General features: G+C 37.7%; 1 protein-coding gene across 3 annotated transcripts in view; it reads left to right on the plus strand.

Annotated features, from left to right (window-relative positions):
* The first annotated feature begins 3605 nt into the window (after positions 1-3605).
* The window catches only part of LOC122093177 (ATP-dependent zinc metalloprotease FTSH 12, chloroplastic), a 45838-nt gene continuing 33448 nt past the window's right edge, over positions 3606-15995 (plus strand). For all 3 annotated transcript variants that reach the window (XM_042663457.1, XM_042663456.1, XM_042663459.1), the window contains exons 1-3: positions 3606-4160; positions 8005-8189; positions 12517-12743. In XM_042663457.1, coding sequence (XP_042519391.1) covers positions 3738-4160; positions 8005-8189; positions 12517-12743 — 835 coding nt within the window. In that variant the 5' untranslated portion in view covers positions 3606-3737. The remainder of the gene's footprint in view (positions 4161-8004; positions 8190-12516; positions 12744-15995) is intronic.

The following is a 15995-nucleotide window of genomic DNA, read 5'->3' on the forward strand; positions in this document are numbered from 1 at the left end:
TAAGAGTGTCAATAAGAAAATCCCTAATAGAAAGGTTCACAAACATGATCAATTCCTTTTTCAAACCCTATTGCATGAGCTGCATGGGTCCTTCCTGCATGCTTGTCCGTGAAGTAAATAGAGGCAGGGAAAATGAACTCTATCTAGAGGCAGGGAAAATGAACTCTATCTAGGGGCATAGCATATGCTAGCACCTCCCTAAGTCTATTTCTCTCCTCCCCTTATGAAATATCATATCTACCTCTATATTATGGGAGGAGAGAAATAGATTCAAAGATTACTAGCATACACTACGCTCTTGAGCAAAAAACTATTTCCCATAAAATTTCCCTCCAAATAAATGATTGCACCTTATATGATCGTTCAGTTTTTTGGTTAATTATCTGCATTTATTACAAATTTTTGTTGTAAAATGGATCAATTGGTTATTCGTTCTTCAAAATCAAAAGTGAAATACTACCGCGTTTGGATCTCGAACCTATATGTCATTGCTCACAATATACCTATAATTTGGAGAAGCTTTCTCAAAAAGTGCTTAGTGTCCACTTCGCTCGTTATATGTTGCTTTTTTTTTTTCTTTTCAATTATAAAGCATGGCTAAGTGATTCTACTCACGTTGGGCCAAACTTTCAGTTGGATTGGATAATGGAGTACCAAAAAATGTTGAATGTTATGTAGGTGGAGGCTTATGAGGGGTACAATAACCTCATGTGTGTTATTTTTCTCAATTTGGTAAGAAAGAATTTAGAATGACTAGTGAATTACGACTCTTTGTGGTACCTCAATTTGTGCATTAATGCTTTTTGCTAGTTAGTTCTATTATCAAAAAGTTGCTTCAAAATTGATTTGATTCCATGTTATAGAATCCGTGTCACCACTTGATGCAATTTATTTGGACTTGAGATCAAGTCTCTTTCTTTAATCTTCTTTCTCTTCTGGGTCAGCACCTCTCTCTCTCTCTCTCTCTCTCTCTCTCTCTCTCTCTCTCTCTCTCTCTCAATATTGGGTGAGTTCCTCCATTCGGCTGGGACTACCCTCTCTAAATATCTCTTGCTAGAAAATCCATCGAAAGTAACTCCTTTATTGACAAAAATTGTTCCTCATACCACAATAAAGTGGCAAGGAAATGCTTCTCACACAGATAGTTAGAGAACTATCTTCCTATATAAAATACTTTAGTGGCTTCAGTTTTGAGGCAGAACAAAAAAGGCCAAAGAACACGACTGAAAAATTGAAACCAGACCAATTGAATTCCTAATTGGTCTAGTCTCAGTTTTGATTTTAGGAAAAAGAAAAAAAAAGATTTGTTGGTTTTCAACCTGCATCAATGTAATCAATATGATTAATTGAAATTAATTGATTGACCTAAACAGACGAAAATTAATAAAAATGCTATAAAAACAAATAAAACCAACCAATGATTTATTTATTATTATTATTATTTTTTGATAGTAAGATCCACAGCATATGTTATTTATTAATTTTGAAGATTCATGAAAAGATCTAGAGATTACAAAAATGATCTTGATAGAGTCTTTATTGACCTAAAAAAAATTATGACAGAGTCCTTAGAGAGTTAATCACGCAAGTACCAAAGGAAGGTCTTTCAAATAAAAATATGGACATAATTAAAAATATGTATGATAGTTTAGCATAAGAATGGAGGGTGGTCCAAGTAATGAATTCTCAATTATAGTTGGATTACATCAAGATCAACTTCAGTTCCTATTTGTTTGTGCTTATTATAGATGGATTGACAGGAGACATTCATGAAAAAAAAAAAAAAAAAAAGACATTCAAGATGGAATTTCATGGTACATGCTTTTACTAATAATATTTTTATGGTAGATGAGACAAAAACAGAGATAATGCTAAGTTGGAATTACAAAGATCAACTTTGGAATTAAAAGGTTTTAAGATAATAAGCATAATAAAAAGATGGAGTTTGTGATGTGTAACTTTAGCTACAATATGACAGATAGTGTGGTATTGAAAATTGATTCAAGGGAGATTCTACAAAGTGATTATTTTAGATATATGCGAGTAGCCATAATAAAGAAGATGATATAGAAGATGATGTAGGATGCTTTAGCTTGATTGATCTATATGGTACGTCAGGTAGACAGTTGATACCTTATTATAATCTATTGTTATAAACATGTGGTAGATTTGTAGTGGTACGTCAGGTTGACAGCTGGCATTTATTATATTTAGTCATAACTCATCAATCTTTTTGCATGGATCCTGGCGCTCGTCTTTGGATTTTTCATGTAGCCAACCCCACTAAGTTGGGATAAGGTTTTGGATGTTATTGATGTTGTATATAGAGGATGATGCTTCATAAAAAATTAAAGATGATGGATGAAGTGAAGAGATGCGTTCGGAGTGTCGTGTGATCATCATATTTCTTTAAAACATAAAGGAAAATTTTATAATACAATCAACGACCATCTATGATATATAGTGCAAAATGTTGAGCTATTAAAAAACATCATGTAGATAAACTCAGTGTAGTAAAGATAAAGATATTGAGATGGATGAGTGAAAAACTAGGAAACATCTTTTTTTTTTCCCCCTCTACCCAACCCCCGCAACCTAGGGGAGACCACTTACAACCTCTCCCTCTCTCGCTAGAGTCATCTTCCAGTGTGACCACCACCACCCCCCAAAACCAGTGCAATACTCCAACAACAACTCCACCCCATGATCCTTGCTTAACTGCCATCCCTTCTCTCCAAGTCTCGTTTGCCATCAATTCAATTATGGTATGTGCTATAATGTTAGTAGACCTATCTTTCTCACTCTCTATCAGCATAGATTGTATGAAGAAGGATAAACAAGTGCCAAGAATAGCTCCTCCTATCCTGACAGCTCTAGTGGAGAAGAGGAGAAGATGCTTCAGTCAAGATTCATAAATTGTGCTCCTCTATACTGCTTGTTTAGAGAACCCTCTCCCAAATTTTAATTACTCTTCCAATGATAAAAACATTTTATTAAAAAATAAGAGCCTGAGTTTACACAGAAAGAGGAAAAAAAAAAAAAAAGAAAAAAAAAAGAAGAAGTAATGGAATAAATATTAATGCTTCTAAAATTATAGTAGAATTGGTAAATAAAACCTAAGAAATGTATGAATTTGGACTCTTAATAGGGTTGGGTTGGGCCAGACTTTTGAAAACCCTGATCCAATCCTAAGTTTCCTTAGCTGGCCAAGGTTGGACTCGGCATTGGCTCAAGGCCTAAAAACCTCAACCCAAGCCTAACCCTACCCAAATTTTAATTATTCTTCCTTGTAAATGATAAGGACATTTCATTTAAAAATAAGAGCCTGAGTTTACCCAGAAAGAGAAAAAAACCTAAGTAATGGAATAAATATTAATGCTACTAAATTATAACCAGGATTCAGCCTACAGCCCTACACAGTACCACTCCCGTATAGGTGGTGGGCCGTGGTGGTGCCTATTAGGATGCTTTAGGCCCGTTTTCTTCTTCGTTAGTTGCTTCGTGGGCTGTGGGCTTCTGGTACTTGGAGTTGTGATGGATCCGGAACGTCACAGCTTTGAGTTACGTGTAACCGACTCTTAACCCCTTAACCCCTACGGATAGAAGTGAAAAGTGGAACTCCTCGCAAAGTACCCAGAGAGCAGCTGCAGGAGCTTCAGCAGCTGAGTGCTGAGACGAAATCCTTGATTGGTTTTCAGATTTCATTCTTGCCCTGGAATCTTCACATTTGTACTCGAATGGAACTGAAAGTCCATTGTAGACCTAATCCTCTAATCTTCTCTCCCAAATTTATCAACCAAAATCCTCCAAATTTCTTGACTTTGAAGCCTCTGCCACCACATTCGAGACAAAGAACGAGGCATTGCCGCCTAAAACCGCTTTTTCGAGCTTCAGCTTCAGGCAATGGAAATGGGTCGGAGGTTTTCTCATGGTCCAGGGTTTCACACGCCATTCGCCGCGGCTCTGGGCGATTTTTGACAAATTTTGGAGAATTTGTGAAGAAAGAGACTGGGTTTGATTTTGAAGAAACCAATGCTGAGATGGTTCGCTTTTTGGGTAAGGTTAGGGACACGGGCAAGAAGGGTGAGGCTGTATTTGATCGGTTCAGGTCCGAATTGATTCCCGAGTTCGTTGACTGGAATAAGTGGGAGCGTTGGAGGGTACTCTCTCAATCTTTCATTTTGAGCCTTTTTCGTTATTTCGGTAATTGGTCAGGGATGATTATGTGAAAGCAGTTAGGAAGAACGGGTCAGTAAGAGTTCAATGGGGGATTGTTATTGTTTGACTGCTTGAGTCTCCTGTTACTGATTGTGTTCGATTAGATAATAACTTGTGAGGTGATCATTTGGCCAGCTTTAACAGACGATACTTTTTTAATAAATTTTACTTCTTTTGACGAAAAAACATGTTCATTTTATTTTATTTATGTTTTTGCATAGTTTTTTGTCGAATGTCTTTGTCCTTTTCTATCAAAGGGTAAAATTTAACTCAGTGTGCATTAAATTTTCAATTTGGTAAATTTGGAAAACCAGTATTTCAATTCTTCATGAATTTCAAATCCTTGTACTAGGGCATGACTTCTGCATTGTATTCATGAACATTATATTGCTAAAAGTATTCAATTTTGCATTGATAACTTATTGACCCAACTACATTTAAAATGATAAACTTATGATGGTGCAACATCAAGGTTGCAATGTTAAAAGCTTGAAATGTACAAAATGAAACTACCTATGTGGGACCTTGCAAAGAATGCATCAACTTTCAGGTAAATATGATGCAAGAGTGGTGGGAAGATGGTGATGGTGCGCTAATTGACACCAACAATCATGTTTTTGTTGAAGTCATTCAAAGTAAAGGATTACAACCTGGTGGCTTAAGAGCAGAAGTGCTATCTCTTGTGTTGGGGCATCTGTGGTTTGAAAAATCAGATTGGAATTGGCGGAAATGCCCGATTCAAATCGAATTCAATGGAGATTGATTCCAATTTCTGCGAGTTTTCTGTGCAACAAAAAATGGATCGGTTTAGGAGGTTAAGAAAAATGTAATTTTCTGGTTGTTATATTCTTTCTTTGATCATTAGATTACAGTAGAGTGAAGAAAATCCATTGTTTCGCCCAAATCTACCAGTTTCTTGACACAAAAATTTCAAATATCTAAGATCTAAAGAGGTCTACCCTCTGCTATTCCATTTTCCTCCAGTCTGGCCGATCCTGTGTCTGTGACTAAATTCAGACTGATTTCAATCAGAATCGAATCGAAATCAATGGAGATCAATCTGATGCCTGCTTCCAAGTTCTAAAACCTTGTGCTGAGCTGATTGTTTCAAGTGTGTACTGGTTATTGTGCTAAATTCTGTGATGTTGGGGCCAGAATTAATGATTGCCTTCCATGCCATTGTTCTCTGAGGAGGTAAGGAAGTCTCTGAGGAGAACCATAGAAGACTTACTATCATCAATCTATATTGTAATCAATCATGCTTGTGGGTGGTAAAAGATTAATGCGTGTGGACTGGTCTTTCTAAGATTTCTGAGGTGGCAAAATGATGTAAAGAGTTACTGAGCAATGGGCCCTGTGCAGGGAATAGACATGCACATCTAACAACCATAATGTACATTGCATCTAGGCAAGATATTTTAGACAAGTAAGAACTGCATGTAATTTACTGATTCTTGGAGTTGTAACAGCTTCTTCTATTTTGTGGGAAGCTTGACATTTTGTTCCATTTGTTCCTGAATGGTTGCTTTGTTTGATCATACTGACAGTATGACTGGTCTGCGACTGGATTAGAAGTTATTTGTGATGAGAATAGGCTATCTGTTTTGCAAGAGTAAATGATTTGTGTTGTTTATCTCAAACTGAAGTATTAAGTTGCTTTTGGCGGCTTTTATTACACATTTACATTATCTGGTAAAGGCCATGCCACTATAAAGTACACAATTAAAATATTCTGGATTCTGTAGGGATTTCGAGGTAAACTTATTGGAATCAATGGGAGGTTCAGAATTCCTTGAACCAACCCGAAATATAACGATGGAGCTGAAGGAAAAGAGGATAGTTAAATTTGTAGATATTTTTTTATATCCCCACCCCCAACCCTTGCACCTGCCAAAGGCTACATGGATTTGGATGGTGAACAAAGTTAATCACTGAACTCAGGCCCCCTTGTGATGGAGGGCTGGTATGGGATGGGAAGAATTCAGAGAGGAAATCAAAGTAGCAGGGTGGGGGTAACGCGGTCCGGAAAGTGGAGGCCTTCTAGGTAATTATTCATAACCTTGATTACTGATGAGGGGACCCCTGGTATTCGGGGTTGAAACAGTTAGCGTCGACCTTAGAGCATAGAACCCAATTCAATTTCTTCTTTCACTCAACCATGTCCATCATTGGGTTGCATGCAAGTATTTAAAGAGCAAAATGAAAGGCTCTAAAAAGGAAACAGATTCTAAAAAGAAAGTTAAATAAGGGAACAAGTCCTAAACTGAGTTAAATAAGGGAACAAGTCCTAAACTGAATCTAAGTCCTATGTATCCAATCTCTTGAAATAAAAGACATAAAATAAATAAACTACTAAATAAATTACTTCCAACCTTTGTTGGACAAAAACCCTGGGTTGGACTGGTTCTTCTTGGCTCTTGGCTTCCAAATCCGGTCATGCTTGTCCAACTAGTCAAGTGCTTCTGCATCACCTTGGGGATTGCTGGAGTGAATTATCAGAGAACGGACATTCTTTGCTTACAAAGTACAGTTAGACTATGTGATCAAGAGAGGATTCTATCACATTGAAGAAGGAGGAGACTCAGTGAGTTTCATTGCTTGACTTGGAGTCAAGAGGAAGGAGATTTTATCACATAATAGACACAGTCAATTTCTCCCTTGAAACTTTTCATTCCAATCATCCAATGGTTGCCAATATCAGCACAAGTTCGCGGATGATTTAGCAAAACAAGAGACATGTTTTAGAAGTGTATCCGGGACTCCATAATGCGTGGGGTGAATTGGCTTGGATTACAGTCCGGACCAAGTTGGTATGTTTGGTAGCAATATTAGATAAGGATCCTAAGACCCTAATCCGTAAAAAGGCCTTGTCCAGATGAGATCTTGGAGAGGTTTGGCTGTGAATTTGCGGTGCACTGTTAAACTGTGTTTTGCACTATTAATCATTCAGAAGGGATTTTTGTGCTAAGCATTCAGGAGAAATATTTTGGTAATCTTGCCTCTGAAGCAGAATACTGCAGATAAGATGGACTAACAAGAGAAGAGTACATTGTCACAACTAAAAAAACCCACATAAACACTACGGGTCGGATGGGCAATTGATGAATTTTGAATAGGATGCCTGGCCTGATTTAGTTCAATTTTATGCCCGTATATCTCGCTCTCACTGTCCATCCTGAGTTGCTTTTCCCAAGAAACCCAATTCAATTATATTTCTTAATTCTAAGGACTGGGATTGATATCCATGATACATCCATCCAAATGGCCTTCCACCTATATACAGGACAACTATTCGAAAGAGTGGTTAGGCTGAGGATTTGTTATAATTCTATTGTTGCATTGTGATATTGTAGCTCAAGTTGTTTTCTTTTCTTGTTTTAGCAAATGTTGTATTGGATTACTGTATGCTTTGACTCCCTTACTGGGTTATACAACTTATACTATTGCTTCAGTTCTTTATAAAAAAGTTAGTTATTCGTTGAACGGAAAAAAACGATATTTAAAGATGAATTTTCCAACAATCAGATTGTGCAAACTCTGTATTTTAAAGAAAATAAATGCTCTATGAAGTTGCACCAGTTGCTTTCTTTGTTTCTCTTAGTTTTCTCGAGAACTGCATATTCTTTATACGTAATATTTTTTTCAGTGTCAAGCTTGCGATTAATGAAGCACCTTAGTTATTCCCAAGGCTTGATATTGAGCATGCATGTCATTATTATGGCTAGTTTCGTTATTGTTGCATAACTTTTATTTATGGACAATTATATGGCCTTTTGTCTTTGTCAGGAATTCAGGGATTGGGAGCCTAAACGAATTGGTGTGTTGATCATCTATGCTTTTATTACGATAATTTCATGTCAAAAGATATATGTTGCTTTAAAGACCCATCGTCTCCTTCGTGAAAGTAAGGTGTTGACTGAGGCATATATGGAAGCTTTGATTCCTGAGCCATCTCCTAGTAATGTTAGGAAGTAAGTACACTTTCTCATATGCAAGGAAGACATGATTCAATTATTTTTCATTCTAAATGATGAAAAACCAGGGGTATATTGCTCGGAAAAAAAAAGTGTGTCTTCGCCTGTGACCTATGTCCTGCTACTGAAGACTTAAAGTACACATTGTTCAACACAACCAAATTTCACAAAATGGAAATGTCATTGTTAAAAGCTATGTAACATTTCCTTTTTATTCATATTACACACAAAAATCTTTAATGTAGGACTAGATTGAACACCCAACTAGACCCAAAACTACAGGAACTTTTAGACTAGAGAACAACCACTAGGCACCCCAAAAGTAAACAATAAACAACAGTCCAGAAACTAAGTAAAAGGTTGAATTAAATACCTGTGACAGTAGGGCAGTAAAAGGGCCTCATAATAACCTTGAAGAAGAGAAAAAAAAAACACTTGAAAGGCACCTCTTGGGCTTCACACCGCAAAGAGTCAATTGGATCAAACACCAATTCCTTCAGCCTTGATCAAACACAAGACAAATCTCCATGACGAAGACAATAGCAGCAGCCATTAATTTTTTTTTCAAAATCATCTAGGCTTTTAGGAGCCTCCTCTTATTTATTTATAATGTTAATGGGGGAGGGAATTACAAAATAGAAGGTTCCTCCAAAAGGAAACCAAATATTCTCCTAATACAATAGTTACTAAATTCTGAAATTAGAAACTAGTAGAAAAAGGAAGCTAACTATTAATGACTTGACTCAATTAATAACTTGACTCTTAAGGAAACAAATATAACTCAAATCAAGCCCAACTAAAAATGAAACTAATGAAAATGAAAACTGACTGGTAATCCCGTACTCAATCTTAGAGCCCCCCTTTTAGACCCATAAAAGTGGTTTATTACACTCAAAATACATGGGATTAAAAGCCCAACATGTATGGAACCCAGCCCTAGGCTTATTCCTAATAAAACAAGCCTATTTTGGTAATTAATCTGCATAAACTCTCCCCATCTTGAAAAAATTTGTCCTTGAATTTTGCAGTGATAAGGAGGAAACAACATGTGCGTAGTAGCTTTAACCGTTCCCAAACAAAATTTTGGTTGTTTGTATACTTTTGGAAGGTAGTCTTCAAGGTGTGGAGCTTTCTCTTCAAAAAACCATGATGGCATAACAAACTCTATATGCTCAACCTCTGAATCAATACTAACTGTGAATGTCGTGTGCATAGAGTTGTTAATGTTGGTAACATTCTCATCAAGGATTGGAACAAACGCTTCATTTTCATCATGAATCTCAAAAACTTGTTGTGGAGTTCTTTCAATCACTACCTCATCTTCCACATCTTTAGTTTTCTCTATTATGCTCTCTTCAATGTAGAATCCTTCACTGGAGTCTTTTTCCATGGTTTCAGTCTTGTCTACTGTGCTCTCTTCAATGTAAAACTCTTTAGTTGAATCTTCTATCTCTTGACCTTCTGTCTTTGAAGCTTCAAGAACCATCTCTTCAATGTGAACTTTGACTTCAAGTTCTTTTGGTTTGAATAGAGGTATCTTCACTTCACATAGGGGAGTTGTGGCTCTTGGGGGTGTTGAAGTATTAGGTTTAGTGGCTGGAAAATTCTTCTTAACCTCCGTAGCTTGGTAACCAAACCTTCTACCTGACTGTGCCATAAGTTCTTCTGCTCGAAGAGCCTTGTCAAAGCAATCTCTCACTGTATACACATTAGCAACACCAATTTCTCTCTTAATTTCAGCTCGTAATCCCAGTCAAAACTGAGAAAGTAATTGCCTCCCATTCTTCCTAATGCCTGTGCAAGAATAAAGTGCATCAAACTTATTCATATACTCCACCACAGTCATATTTCCTTGACGAAGAGAGTTCAGCTGGTCTTGTATACGAGCTCTGAAATTACGTGGCAAGTACTTATCAGATAGTTCTTGCTTCATCTCTTCCCATGTAGTAGGTTCTCTGCCACGGTCTTCCAGTTCATACTCATAGGTCCTCCACCAATCACGGGCAACCTCAACTAGCTTGACACGAGCTAGTTTCATCTTCTGTTCCTCAGGCAAGTCATAATAATCAAAATAATCATCTAGAGCATCTACCCAATCATAGAACAATTGGGGGTCATGTCTCCCATCAAACTCCTTCAGATCGAGCTTGACCTTCTGTGAGTCTCTAGAATACCTCTGTTGCACGGGACGCTCAGTCTCAAAATATCCTCTTACATGCTCTTCAAAAGTAGGTTGTGCTACCGAAACCCTTTGTGGTGTTCTCAGATTAGGGTTTGCTCTCCTGTTAGTCAACTGAGCAACTACATTCAATGGGGTTTCCACTTCGGGTGTTGTACGTGAATCGCCAGTAGGCGGTTGTGGTGGGGTCTCTTCATTCAACAACCTGGCATCCAATTCAACCTTCAATTCAGTTTTCCATTTTTGTAGAAACTCCATAATAGAAGCTAGGGTGGGGGTGTTGTTCTCAGCCATGCTCTGATACCACTTAATGTAGGACTAGATTGAACACCCAACTAGACCCAAAACTACAGGAACTTTTAGACTAGAGAACAACCACTAAGCACACCAAAAGTAAACAGTAAACAACAGTCCAGAAACTGAGTAAAAGGTTGAATTAAATACCTGTGACAGTAGGGCAGTAAAAGGGCCTCATAATAACCTTGAAGAAGAGAAAAAAAACACTTGAAAGGAACCTCTTGGGCTTCACACCGCAAAGAGTCAATTGGATCAAACACCAATTCCTTCAGCCTTGATCAAACACAAGACAAATCTCCATGATGAAAATAATAGCAGTAGCCATTAATTTGTTTTTCAAAATCATCTAGGCTTTTAGGAGCCTCATCTTCTTTATTTATAATGTTAATGGGGGGAGAGAATTACAAAATAGAAGGTTCCTCAAAAAGGAAACCAAATATTCTCCTAATACAATAGCTACTAAAATCTGAAATTAAAAACTAACTGAAATTAGAAACTAGGAGAAAAAGGAAGCTAACTACTAATGACTTGACTCAATTAATAACTTAACTCTTAAGGAAACAAATATAACTGAAATCAAGCCTAACTAAAAAGGAAACTAATGAAAATGGAAACTAACTAGTAATCCTGTACTCAATCTTAGAGCCCCCCTTTTAGACCCATAAAAGTGGTCTATTATACTCAAAATACATGGGATCAAAGGCCCAACATGTATGGAACCCAACCCTAGGCTTATTCCTAATAAAACAAGCGTATTTTGGTAATTAATCTGCATCAAGCTTGCTTTCCTGTTCTCTTAATAAGTGTACGTTTCCTCTATCATTATCCATGTTGAGCTTCTGCTGTTTTCGTTACTTCATAGATCAATGTCAACTTTGGATAGAATGCAAGTTGATAGAAAAAGTTTGTAGGGTCTACCAAGTGTTATTCAAATGGGACAACCTTTTGTTTATGGAAGCTTTGTGTTAGAATATAGGATAAGTGTGCCGCAGGGGCACAATGGGGGTTTCCCCCCTCCACTGACCCTATTTAGAGTGGGGCGGCTGGATGGGGGGTATATTTGTGTTTGGGTTATGACTCATATTTGTATTTGGGTTATGCCTTGTACTCCTGTTATGACTCTTGTTTGGGTTATGACTTGTACTGCTATTATGACTCTACTTTGCTTATTATAAATAAAGGGCTTGGGTGATCAATTAAATCACTCATGCATTCTCCCCATTCTTGCTCTGAACACTTTGATTTCTGAGCCATCTCTCAGTAATGTTAGGAAGTAAGTGCACTTTCTCATATAAGGAATATATGATTCAATTAATTTTCATTCTAAATGATGAAACTAGGTGTATATTGCTAAAAAAAAAATAGAGAGTCATGGCCTGTCACCTATGTCCTGCTACTGAAGACTACAAATACACATTGTTCAAAAAAAAAAGAGCAACCCGGTGCATGAGACACCCACTACTGCAGGGTCTGGGAGGGGCAAATGTTTGCACCCTTACCCCTTGCTTTGCAGGAGCGGCTGTTTCCAATTGTTCAACATTACCAAATTTCAAAAAATGGAATGCCATAATAAAATCTATGTAACTTTACCTTTTTATTCCTATTCAACACACAAAAAGCTTGCTTTTCTGTTCTCTTAATAAGCTATGCTGCCTATATTGTTATCCATGTTGGGCTTCTGCTGTTTTTGTCACTTATAGATCAATGCCAACTTTAGATAGAATGCAATAAGTTTGTAGGGTCTACCAAGTCTTTTTTTCAAATGGGACAAGATTTTGTTTGTTGTAGTCTTGTGACATTGGGATGATATGGTCTCAAATTATGACTTCTAGATTTGTTATGTTGCAGGTTTAAGAAGGGTATATGGAGGAAGACAATGCCCAAAGGTCTGAAGATGAAGAAGTTCACTGAAGGACCTGATGGGGTGCTTATTCATGACAGTTCTTATGTTGGGGAAGATGCATGGGATGATGATCCAGAACCTCCTGAGAGAAATGTAAAACAAATCATTGATGATGACATAAGGTTAAATGAAGAGGAAAAGAAGAAGCTGAAAGATGGCTTAGGTGTTTCAGGTTAGTATGGATCTTGGTTAGCTTATATCAAAGAAAATGTTCAAATGAGGGTGAACAACGAGAACTTGTCTTCCCTATATAAGATTTCTGCCACTTGTCCCCAAGGCTAGAAACTGGAATACTAAAAATCTCATAGTAGATTAGTAGGATGCCTACTCTGTCGAGGATGTCCCAATCTGCATACACAAGAATTGGAATTGTGATATTTACTCTCAAATATCCTAAGATTTTCTTTCCAGGCTTCCAGCCAAATCACCCAAGTAACTGCATGAGGCTCAATTTTCCAAACCACAATAATCTCAGAATTTGTATGGACAGATAAAAGATATTACGAAGAAAATATCCAAATATTTTAATCAGGCATTCAATGGAGACAATTTTATTTTATAAAGCATTTCAAACAATTGATCCCTTTCATCCAATTCTCTAGAAAGCAGATTTCTTCTGGACAGTGGATTCTAGGCAATAATGCCATCTGGAGCTGAAAACCATTGGTGATATTTGATATCCTTGTCAATAGCCAGATTATATGATATGGGGCATGAATCCTCCTTACGTTCTTCCTCCAACTGCTTATACTTCGAAAGATGCAATTTTCTCTCATCCTCTCACCCTAAACTTGACATGTTTTTGGAAAAATCAGCCAATTGGTTCATAATAGCTCTCAAATCCCTACCGCATAAGGAGACCTTCTTTTCTTCTCAGTTCCATTATGAATGTACTCTTTTAGGCCTGTAATTTTGCTTGATTTTTGAGTTCTTGGATATCTGAATGGTGAAGCTTCCAGTGTCTAATGACCTATAAAGGAAGTTGATATTTCTGTTCTCATTAGAGAGTACAGTAATGTTACGATCCCATATCAGCTTATGGGGGTTGATCCCACATCGGTTTCCTATGGGAATTGATGTGGGTTGATATAGTCTTGGGTCTCTTCACCTTGTAAGCCGGTTTATGAGGTTGAGTTCTTCTAGGACCGTAACAGTGGTATCAGAGCAGTCAATCCTCGGCCCAACCTATGTGCGAAAGGGCGACTTGGTGCCAAAGTGAGAGCCGCTAGGAAAGGGCTACCTACCGCCAGGCAGAAATCCTGGAGCAGAGAGCCGCCTAGAAAGGGCTACCTAATCTGGAGTAGGCCGTCGTGGACGTTGGGTTCGGAAGTGTGGTGGTATGTTACGATCCCATATCAGCTTATGGGGGCTGATCCCACATCAGTTTCCAATGAGAATTGATGTGGGTTGATATGGTCTTGGGTCCCCTCACCTTGTAAGCCGGTTTATGAGGTTGAGTTCTTCCAGGACCGTAACAAGTAATTTGCTAATTTTTTGTTGCTATCAAATTTAATCCTTGGCAGCAGCAAATTCAGCTCAGCCATATGATTCTTGCTTTGACTATTGGATGGGTGCGTCGATGACTTCATAGGTGTGTTACTCGTAGCATGGTAGTTGTGAGGGTGGCGGCGGAAGTGATTTGATACTATATCTCATTCAAAAATTCTAGGAATGAAAATCTCAATGAACACATCATATGTATCTTATATTAGGGATGTGTAGGTGATGTAGATACTCACCCATGGAACGATCAATACCCATCTGGGTTTCCAAAGAGAGATGAACCGGATCCATATTGAGTCCTTGGTCTAGAGGATTTTAGTAGTTTATTTTATTTAGGAGACTAATATCTTTAATTTATTTTATTCTGTTTATTTTTGAGAAGTTGCATATGTAGGACATAGTTAGAGTTGGTTTAGGATTTCTTTTCCTTTTGAGTTAGTTTCCTTTTAGGATTTCTTTCCATGCTAGAGTTTTTCAATTTCTTATTTATATGCTTATAATCGATTGAGAAAGACAAAATAGAAAATATGAATTGAGTTTGAGAATTGAGAGCCTTAGGGTTGTGTGTGATTCTCCCCTCCCTCTTCTTTGTGCGATTTTTCCCTCTTTCCTAAGGTTACTTCATCAATTGGTATCAGAGCCGAAGGATCCCCTTCTGAGACACAACTCTATCAACCCCACTCCCCATGACTCCCTTTCTCTCTCTAATCCTCACCCTTCCTCTCCCTATTCCTTGTTTTGTCTCTACCAAGACACCTAATCCATACCTTGGACTTCCAAAAAAAAGAAAAAAAAAATAAAAACCACCGCTTCCCACCTCCTCTTTCTTTTTCCGACAATAAAAAAAAAAAAAAATCTTCTCCATCGTCCCAACCGAAACCCCACCCATTGTGCGACCTCTCTCCTTATTCCTTTCATCGCTCGCTGCCAAATAACAGTAGCAAAGAACCAAAAAAAAAAAAAGAAGAAAAAAAAGAAAGAAAGAGAGTTGAGAGGAAAGATCGTACTAGAAAAAAAAAGAAGAAAGAAGAAGAAGAAGGATAGATACCTGCATGATCCCATCGAGTCACGTCCCTTAGTCGAAGCCGATTCTCCATCTCTGGCTCCTTCAGTTTGACGGAGACCAACGACTTGTGGCTTCCATCTCCAAGAAGGAGACATCTTCCCTCTTTTTGTCGGTAGCCCAAACCCCACCCACGAGCCTTTTTTTTTTTTATTTCTCCTTAACTTTCGTCTAACTTTTCTGATTTGCCTATTTTTCCCTCTTTTTATATGTTATTTCCTTTATCCCTAGTTCTTCTTCTTTTTACACTTCACTTCCAAGTGTACCCCTATACCCACATTGATATCCTTTGAAGAGTAAAGTGAACTTTTAATATTTACAATTCTGTCACCCTGCAAAAAAAAAAAAAAAAAAAAAAAGATCTAGATTTTTTATCGGATATCCGTCAACAAATGCAATTGACAATAGAGAAGCTCGATGAGGCTCAACAACATTGCACGGAAATCAAATCCATAACACTCTACCTTCAACTATGTGATCTCAGCCGTTGAACAATAGGTAGACGAACCAGAAGATGAATCACCGGTGGTAGAAGATGAGATGACACCATTGGAAGTTGAAGATCAACTTGTGAAAAATTTTAAATCGGTTGATCTCTTCAGTGAACCCATCGATTTTATTTTCCCTAGTCACTACTTCACCAATGAACTTCGCGTCGTGGATTTCATATCATTCGATCTTGGTTTCAATGGTGATTTCATACAGGCAAGGATGGATGCTGATCGATTGGTGTTGATTCTCTCATTCTACAAAACTCGTGGACGAGTTTTTCTCAACATGGGGGGAATTAATATAGATACGCACCCATGGAACAATCCATTCCCATCTGGGTATCCAAAGAGAGATGAACCGGATCCA

Source organism: Macadamia integrifolia, chromosome 11 (assembly GCF_013358625.1).
Source record: "Macadamia integrifolia cultivar HAES 741 chromosome 11, SCU_Mint_v3, whole genome shotgun sequence".
Classification (NCBI taxonomy): Eukaryota; Viridiplantae; Streptophyta; class Magnoliopsida; order Proteales; family Proteaceae; genus Macadamia; species Macadamia integrifolia.